Here is a 10039-nt window from a genome sequence, read left to right as displayed (position 1 = left end):
GGCCTGCTCCTGGAATGGGTTCATATTTCAAATTAAAAACACCTCAGCTTAGCCTCCACATTGCCATCGGTCATAGCCTTCCAACTTTTTGACCAGGCCTCATAGGATATCCAGATCAAAATATATAAGCATTAAAGTGTTACAAGATCATAAGTTAACATATATTCCAGTATTTCTAGTGTACAGGCATTTATTTTGCTAACCCCAAAATTTGATCTTTAAAAATTGTAGAGCGCCAACTAAGGACTTTTTTCATAAATTAGTAAAATAACAAAAGGCACAGTATTGGACATCTGGCACACTGGGCAAATGCCTGGTGCAAATCCGATGCTGCAGTCCCACCTAACATAAATAATGTGTATGTCAGGACTTACCCGCATGGCCGTCCCACGCCTCTCTTGTCCGCTTGATTTTTATATGATTAACCCGTTGTGACCCGGCTTGCCCTTGACTTTGTTTCTTGGTTCCTGATATGGCTCCGCTTCTGTTCCTGTTGACCCAGCTTGTTTTGACTCGGCTTTCGGATTCTACTTCGGTTCTGACCCAGCTCGCTTGACCACATCTCCTTCAGTTCTCCTGCCTTGGGTTCACGCTGTATTGTTGGCTGAGAACTGGCCTAGCCTGCTTTACGGGATCCTCTTCTGCAGACATTAAACATTTCTTTCTGTGACTAGTCATTCTTCTTTTGATTTATCAATAGGGCTAAAAGAAAAGGTGATTACTTTTATGGTAATATTGTAAACTTTTGCATACAATGGCTTTTTACTGATATTCAATACCTTAATCTCCACTCCACCGGAAATTAAATGTCATTTTAATAATTGTTTCTTTTTAGCTTGTAATAGAAGCACTCAAGCATTTTCCTCTGTAGCAAATGACTCTTTTCTTGCAACATTTTCCGATTTCAATTATGCTTCTCATAAGGCTTTTTATATTATTTACCCCATCCCCATTAGTACAGGGATAGGGGAGTGTGGGGTATAATGACTGTTTAAGGACTGTTTAATTACTTCCCACCATGTACAGGTTGGGAGAAGAAAGGGAGCAAACGTCACTCACTCTCCTTGGTAAATAAGGGGACTCATTTAGTTAATATTTCTTAAATTATATTTATGTTAATGTAGAAGGAACAGGAAAATTTGCTGGTTACTTTTAAGGCAATATTGAACTAGCATGCCCTCACCTATAACTCACAAAATGTAGTCATACTCGTCGACCGCTTAATGACTATACTGCATATGCAACAAAAGATGTATATAGGCTAGTAATTCTGTTCATACATATCAATTCGCTGCAAGCAAGTCTTTTTTGTTGTATTTGCCATGTGCATGTAATACTTTTATTAATCCCTTCCTCATAATGTAACTTGACTCACTGAATGAAGTAAAGGTCTCTCAGTACATGTAGCTCTGTAGAATTCTATACAATTTGAGCCTTATTTTTCATGTAGCCACTGGGTGTCTCTAAATAACCTATAGCCAGGTTTATGGTGCTGTTTCCTCAAGTCTTTTTAGCTACCTTTTCTAAGGTTTGTTTTAGTTTATTCTAGGGGGTAATTTGGGAAGAGTCACCAGATTGCCTTTTTTGCACCCTGGATGCCAATCATAATATTAAACCTCTATACTACTATTGATTACCATTTACAATTTTCTCATTCGTTTGCAGTTGGGATGACGTTACTGCATTATGTAACTGAAGAAAAAAGTATTTGTATGTGTAAATGGGAATAATATCGACATCACATATTAATATAACCTGTCATTATTTAAACGCAATCTCTAAATTAAAAGTAAAATCATTGGGAATTATGCAATTATTTTAAATGCAGCTTAATAATTGTTTTACTTTTCAGTACGTTTGTATTCCGTTACAAAATAGAATGTCGAACAGATTTAACAGAAAAGTAAAGTAAGCCATTAATGTGAGGTTATATGTACGGTATATAAAAAGTGATATAATAGAAAATATTTAATATTGAAAGCAATGGTACAAAAGAAACAGCGCAAAATCAATTTAATGAAAACTCATTACAAAAAGCAGTAAAATAGAGTAACTTCCTCTTTTTAATTTTTTTAAACTATTATACTTACCTGTTTGTTGCTTAGAGAACACCTTATTTATGTTCTCTATTAGACGTGTGCATTCAGATACCTAGGAAATGCAAATGTACCGAATTTTAGTAAATTCAGACATTCATACAAAGCCCTGAAAATGAGGCAAGAGCCCCCAGGAATCAGATGAAAAGGAAACAAAAAGCTCTGAACTTCGTGGGTCACTCATACTCTCTCACACTTTCAATCTCGTTCACTCTCTCAAGGTCTCTAAATGTTTCCCAACCTTCTTTGCAGACCACTTCCGCATCTTCTTCTGCCTCTCCTTCTTCATTTTCTATCTTCTCCTGTCTCTTTTCTATTCTATCCTCAATCCTTAGTCTGATACCCTCATTCTTCGTCCACATCTCTGCGGACATAACCCAGCAACTTCTGCCAAAATGTCGACGCGCGGTGATGTCATAACCAATTGCCCAATCAGAGAAGAGGATGTCACTGAAAGCGCCAACTGAGGGCAATATGCATACCCGGGAACATCTGGGCTCCGGCTACCCGGTGGTCCCGTTGACGTCGGTGGGCAGTCCCGCTGATGTTAACGGGAGTTCCCACTGATGTAGGGGGAGTTCCCACTGACATAGGGGGCATTCCCGCTGATGTTGGGGGAGTTCCAGCTGAGAAGGTAGGGAAACATTAAGAGTGGGCAAGGAACAAAATTTGTTGTCCCTAAACTAATCGGCCAAAAACGAACGAAAAAATATGTCCAAATTGTTTTTGGCCCATTTGCCCATGCCTACTAGACACTCCAGGGTATTTTACATTCTGGTATTTCCATGCACTTATTTTAAACACCAGTGTTGGTAGTTTTTTGTGCGTGTAGTTTTTTTTTACACACATTGTACTGCATTGCAATGTGAGCCTGTACGTGTATAGGCTTTGTCGTGAAGGGGTTAAATGGGTTGGTAGTAGGAGGAGAATCGGGCAGGGAGTGGGGATAATTTAACACTGTCCTGGAGAAAGAGAAGAGTGACCCTGAGACCTGGAGAAGGAGCGCTTCACCCAGAAGTCAAACCCAAAGATTCCCAGGTATGATTTAAATCTTTGTTAGTGTAGGGTTTGGTGAAGGCAACAGATCTGCTTAAGAGAGAGAGAATTATTATAGACAGGTCACACAACCAGCGGCATATTCTCGCAATTCCAGGAGAACCGCACAATCTCAGGAGCGCCGCTGCTCCATGGGCTGCTGACTTGGTCTCAGTCCCATCCACAAAAAATCAGAAGTTTGCATAAATTCTGCTTCATCGTTTATTACAAACGAGAGAATATAAGACCAAAGACTCGCTGATTTGCCTCTCCCCCTATAAACCTGAGGAAGTCTTGGAAAAGTGTTTGAGCAGAACGCAGATGTGAGAAAGACGAGATTTGTTAACTGTTGCAATCAGATCCATTTTTCTACACACAGTGAGTTGGAACAGTTAAGGAAACCAAAGTGACAGAATTGATATTTTATCGTATATTCTTTGGGAAGAGAATGATCTTTTGATTATAGACACATTTCATTTAATGATAGATAAAAACAGGTCAGCCCGTCTATCCTGCTGTAAACATATTAAAGTGGCAGAACCACCACATTTTGTTCTGCTGCTAATACCTCTGGCTATAAAATCCAGCAGCCTGCTTTCTACCTCTTTCTTGCATTACCCTCCTGTCTGCCTCAATTCCCTCTCCCAAGTCTCTTTCTCCCGTTGTCGCTGACAGCACTACACGCTAATACTATATTTTACCTTTACATCTAAACTGCATTTTTTATCAACAATGAACTCCAGCTGCCCGCACTCTCCACTATTCTTCTAATTCACCTAAATCTTTAGTCATTTGACCTTTTTTTCCCCACTGGGGACGCCTACCCTCTTACAAACCTTTGTATCTTCTGCAAAAAGGCATTACAGATGTTATTGGGGGCTTGTCTCCACCAAACACTTGCTTTTCCTTGGACCAGAGAAATATAAAATGAACAACTCTACAACACTATAGCCTACAATCTATTTATTAACTTATCTATTAACTACTAATACTTAAACTAATACTTATACTAACACTTATACTAACACTAATACTAAAGACCATAAATAGTTCATATGGTTCAATGTCAATGATGGACTCAAGGTCCATATCGTGCCCCGTGACGGGGGGAGCGAAGTTTTGGAAGCTGGAATCCAACGCGAGCCGGGATGGTAAATGGCAGGCGTCCGGTTGCTTCGCTGGGTGCTGACTGTGAGGTTTTGTGATGGAGCTGCACTTTCTTTTTCTTTTGCATGGCGCTAAGCTCCATCTGGGTGTTATTGAGGGCTTCCTGTGACCTCTGAATTTCATGCATGGTCTTCTGAGCCCTGTAGTTTGAGGCCTCTAATTCCCTCTTCAAGTTCATTGTCATCTCTGCTGATTTTGTTTGTGCATCCATCAAATGGTTACACTCTTTAGCTGCAGACACATAGTATACGGCCAATTGTTCCAAGGCATCTGGCGCTGACGCCATTCCTCTTATTGCCGTCTCCATGTCCGGTCTCTGAGTCTGCAGCATCTCCACATTCTCCAAAGTTGTTAACCTCTTTTTTAACGTCCCAGCTTCCTCTATGGCCACTTTGTTCTCCAACAGCTGCTGTTCTAGAATCTTCAGCTGCTCCTCTTGTCTTGAGTACAAAGTTTTCAGCTCCCTAAGATGTTTCTGTAAATCCTCCATCCTGGTGTTCTTCTTCTGCCGCAGGTCATGCGCTGCACATGCCTTGTCATAGGATTGTTTCTGCTTCTCCTCTTTTAAGAGGATAAGAGCGTTCAATCTCTCCACCTCCTTCTTTAGCAGCTCTTCATTAAGAGTGGGACCCTCCTGCTCTCTGATATCAAAGAAAAGTTTTTTAATGACATCTTGGCTGCTGCCCAACTGAGTTCTGCACTGTGGACATGTCGGCCTTGGAGAGGAGCGGAACCACTGCAGCAAGCACTCTTGGTGGAATGTGTGCCCGCAGCATATGGCTGCCACGTTGGAAGTATCATCGAGAGGGCTTATACAAATACCGCAGTATGCCCAGATGGGCATGGCTGCAGGTCAACAAAACAAGCCACTATCACCTCGAATCGATCAAGCAGAATGCGCACACAGCTCATCTATTCCTGCTGTGAGTGTTCATGTGTTTGTGATGTCATAGAACAGCCAGTGTATCTGTCATGGCTGAGGATGCTTAGCTTTGTGACACAAAGAACACCCAGAGTATCTTACATTTACTTTACCTTTTTTTATATATATAAATAAAGCTGCTAGTATTACTGCACTATTATTATTGCTGAAAAGATCCTGTCTGTTTCTTGCCCTAAAAACACTTGTGTGGAAAAAACTGTTCTAAATACATAGATAAAGAAATAAATACATTTATGAAGGGCTATGGTTTTCTCACCACAGAAACCTAAAATTTAAATGCGGATTAAACCCATTTGGCCCCTCTAGTCCTGGGTCTTATCTTAGATTCAGGATAGATGTATGCCTAACCCAAAGATGTTTAAATTTCCTCACTATATTAGCATATACCATTTCTGCTGGGAAACTGTTCCACCTATCTACCTCCCTCTTAGTAAAGCAGAACTTTCAGTTGGGAATTTAACTTTTTTAAAGGGCAGTACTTCACACATTTAACAGTCATCAGTGAGGCAAACACTTTCTTTCTTCCAGTAAAAGAGTCACTAGTCATTCCCTGTGCTAGTGGCTGCTGCGCACCTCTTGGCAGGGTCACTTACCGCAATAGTATGTGACCCCAGAGACGTAGTGCAGCAACTTACTCCACGTGTGGGCAAAAGGGACACTAGACCCTACTTCTGATAGAGGTGATTTTCACCAAAACGACACACTCTTTTGTGCTGTTTCTATATATATATATCTGGCTCTGCATTGTTTCCTGTTTGATCGATATACTTCTATTTTATGTAAGATGGTGAGCATATCCATTCCTTTTGTAGCTATTATCCCATCAACCACCTTGTTATCTCCCTTTATAACCGTGACCTCTCACACCCTGCCTTGCCAGATCACAAGCGCGGACTATCTGGTATATTTGGCTCATACATCCGCACGGTTTAGGGACCGGCCATTGTCCTTAAGGGGTTAACTTGGTTTTACAACTAACATGACAGCTAACATGAGAGAGGATAGCAGGACTTGTTCGGTAATTCCTGTTCACACTGCCTTCCGTATCCTATAGTAAAGATTTAATCGGGACCATTAATAAATTGTCCATAATAACCCGCAAACCCCCCAGGTACGTAACGTCAGAGACCTCTCATTGGCGTTTGTAATAATCCATGAAGCAGACTTTATGCAAACTTCTGATTTTGTTTGTGGATGGGACTGAGACCAAGTCAGCGATAATCAACCCTGAGACCCAGCATGGATATCACATGTAGAATATTATATGTTGTATGTATAGAACATACAACATGGATGTTACTTCTTTATTAGGGCAGGGAGGGTATGAAGTTTAATGAAGCAGCCCTTGAAATCGACGTCTGGGTAACGCGCCAAGGCAAGGAAGGAAACATCAGGACAATCGAAGAATGGTTTGAAGATTTTACAGAAAAGATCAGATTTCCATATATTATTATTTACATTCCTTTATATACAAGTTTAACGCCAACTTCTGTAGGAGGAATATTTTTTCTCTTCATTACCTAACTATACATGTTAATAATGGAAAAAAGATGTACCCCTGGAAATATGTATAAATATTGCTAGAATTTACTGTGTTTTAGGCTCCAGTTTATTTATATTACTGAGTATAACGTGCACCAGCAGTGCTGGGTGATTCGTAAGACAGGACCATGGCCTAGGGCCTTACTCCACAGCTGTGTCTTGTTAGATGGGTCTTTGGCAAGTAATGGTCATACATACCTCAAATGCGGTCTTTCTATTTGTCTTGGGATAATTAAAATCAGGATTACAAACCCCAGATACTTGTTCTTAGGGAATGAACCCTAGAATTGGGAACATATTGAATGTATCTTTTTCTAAATATCTGCTATCCTAATGCTTTTCCATATCCTGTAGAACCAACCGGCAAAGCCCTATTTATCCGTTTCTCCTGATGGGGGGCTGAGTGAATAGATGTCAAAGTGTTCAGGAGGCAGCCCCCCGGTTGAGACATGTCCTTGGTCTCCAGAGATGTCCCCTGAACCCATCTTAAAAGAAACGTCTCCTTGTGATTTAAATGCTATAAAAGTTTCTGCCGTTAACCATGGCAATATAAACTCGTTCAACTTGAAATAGACAGCACAAAGTGCCATTGGAGCACAGGAGTGATGGGAGTGATAAAAAGGCTTCTGTACGCCTATGAACATAGTCCATTAACCCCTTAACGACCAGTGACGTTCCAGGCACATCACTCAAAACAGTCAGTTAAGTACCAATGACCAATGTCATGGCATTAAACAAGCTTTGAAGCGATATAAGATCTCTTTCTTCTCTTAAATGGTGTTGCTGTAATTCCTTGATTCCACTAAAATGTACTGCATGGACCTTGTCTGCCCCCCCCCCAGGCGTCGGCGCCCACCACACTGTATGGCGACCGACGCTTGATTTAAAAGCGAGATATTCAGTGACACCGAAAACGCACCCCAGGATGCACCGTGACTGCTTCAGAGGGCGATATGACTGAACTTAGGAGATGTTGCTGAACACATATTTGGGGCGTTGCTTGGCCGTGACATGGAAAGAGTTATAATACTGGCATGTTAAATTTCCACATGGTGTATAAAAAAAGGACTTTCTTTTTATAGCGTTTATATTCTGTTTGTGAAGACAAAATATAACTTTGTGAATATAGAGTGTAAAGCATATTTCCTTTACAATGAGCGCATTTCACTTCACATGTTTCATGCTTGGCCATAATGTAATAGCGTGACCTAAACACTATAGGTGTGATCATTACTTTATGTTTACTGGTTGGCATACGCCAAGAGCTATCGCCCAATAAATATAAACCTCTAGACTCTTCATAGCGGCTGATTTGTCTCTCCCCCTATAAACCTGAGGAAGTCTTGGAAAAGTGTTTGAGCAGAACGCAGATGTGAGAAAGACGAGATTTGTTAACTGTTGCAATCAGATCCATTTTTCTACACACAGTGAGTTGGAACAGTTAAGGAAACCAAAGTGACAGAATTGATATGTCATCGTATATTCTTTGGGAAGAGAATGATCTTTTGATTATAGACACATTTCATTTAATGGTAGATAAAAACAGGTCGGCCTGTCTATCCTGCTGTAAACATATTAAAGTGGCAGAACCACCACATTTTGTTCTGCTGCTAATACCTCTGGCTATAAAATCCAGCAGCCTGCTTGTCCTTTCTACCTCTTTCTTGCATTACCCTCCTGTCTGCCTCAATTCCCTCTCCCAAGTCTCTTTCTCCCGTTGTCGCTTTCTTATCAACATTGAACTCCAGCTGCCCGCACTCTCCACTATTCTTCTAATTTACCTAAATCTTTAGTCATTTGACCTTTTTTCCCCCACTGGGGACGCCTACCCTCTTACAAACCTTTGTATCTTCTGCAAAAAGGCATTACAGGTGTTATTGGGGGCTTCTCTCCACCAAAAACTTGATTTTCTTTGCACCAGAGAAATATAAAATGAACAACTCTACAACACTATAGCCTACAATCTATTTATTAACTTATCTATTACCTACTAATACTTAAACTAATACTTATACTAACACTTATACTAACACTAATACTAAAGACCATAAATAGTTCATATGGTTCAAAGTCAAAGGTGGACTCAAGGTCCAAATCGTGCCCCATGACGGGGGGAGCGAAGTTTTGGAAGCTGGAATCCAACGCGAGCCGGGATGGTAAATGGCAGGCGTCCGGTTGCTTCGCTGGGTGCTGGCTGTGAGGTTTTGTGATGGAGCTGCACTTTCTTTTTCTTTCGGATAGCGCTAAGCTCCATCTGGGTGTTATTGAGGGCTTCCTGTGACCTCTGAATTTCATGCATGGTCTTCTGAGCCCTGTAGTTTGAGGCCTCTAATTCCCTCTTCAAGTTCATTGTCATCTCTGCTGATTTTGTTTGTGCATCCATCAAATGGTTACACTCTTTAGCTACAGACACATAGTAGATGGCCAATTGTTCCAAGGCATCTGGCGCTGACGCCATTCCTCTTATTGCTGTCTCCATGTCCGGTCTCTGAGTCTGCAGCATCTCCACATTCTCCAAAGTTGTTAACCTCTTTTTTAACGTCCCAGCTTCCTCTATGGCCACTTTGTTCTCCAACAGCTGCTGTTCTAGAAACTTCAGCTGCTCCTCTTGTCTTGAGTACAAAGTTTTCAGCTCCCTAAGATGTTTCTGTAAATCCTCCATCCTGGTGTTCTTCTTCTGCCGCAGGTCATGCGCTGCACATGCCTTGTCATAGGATTGTTTCTGCTTCTCCTCTTTTAAGAGGATAAGAGCGTTCAATCTCTCCACCTCCTTCTTTAGCAGCTCTTCATTAAGAGTGGGACCCTCCTGCTCTCTGATATCAAAGAAAAGTTTTTCAATGACATCTTGGCTGCTGCCCAACTGAGTTCTGCACTGTGGACATGTCGGCCTTGGAGAGGAGCGGAACCACTGCAGCAAGCACTCTTGGTGGAATGTGTGCCCGCAGCATATGGCTGCCACGTTGGAAGTATCATCGAGAGGGCTTATACAAATACCGCAGTATGCCCAGATGGGCATGGCTGCAGGTCAACAAAACAAGCCACTATCACCTCGAATCGATCAAGCAGAATGTGCACACAGCTCATCTATTCCTGCTGTGAGTGTTCATGTGTTTGTGATGTCATAGAGCAACCAGTGTATTTCTCATGGCTGATGATGCTTAGCTTTGTGACACAAAGAACACCCAGAGTATGTTACATGACTTTACTTTTTTTAAATAAATAAAGCTGCTAGTATTACTGCACTAATATTATTGTG

General features: G+C 41.3%; 2 protein-coding genes across 2 annotated transcripts; both read right to left on the bottom strand.

Moving 5' to 3' along the window:
- Positions 1–4209: 4209 nt before the first annotated feature.
- On the bottom strand, positions 4210–5142 carry LOC128472642 (E3 ubiquitin-protein ligase TRAIP-like). Its single transcript, XM_053454552.1, has one exon. It carries the CDS (start codon positions 5140–5142, stop codon positions 4210–4212), a length of 933 nt encoding a protein of 310 aa, XP_053310527.1.
- A 3724-nt stretch (positions 5143–8866) lies between these two features.
- LOC128472640 (E3 ubiquitin-protein ligase TRAIP-like) lies at positions 8867–9799 on the bottom strand. The gene has a single exon (XM_053454550.1). It carries the CDS (start codon positions 9797–9799, stop codon positions 8867–8869), a length of 933 nt encoding a protein of 310 aa, XP_053310525.1.
- Positions 9800–10039: the final 240 nt, after the last annotated feature.

This window comes from Spea bombifrons, chromosome 2 (genome assembly GCF_027358695.1).
Source record: "Spea bombifrons isolate aSpeBom1 chromosome 2, aSpeBom1.2.pri, whole genome shotgun sequence".
Taxonomy (NCBI): Eukaryota; Metazoa; Chordata; class Amphibia; order Anura; family Pelobatidae; genus Spea; species Spea bombifrons.
Note: the sequence above shows the minus strand (reverse complement) of the source record. Positions and strands in the feature narration are given on the sequence as shown.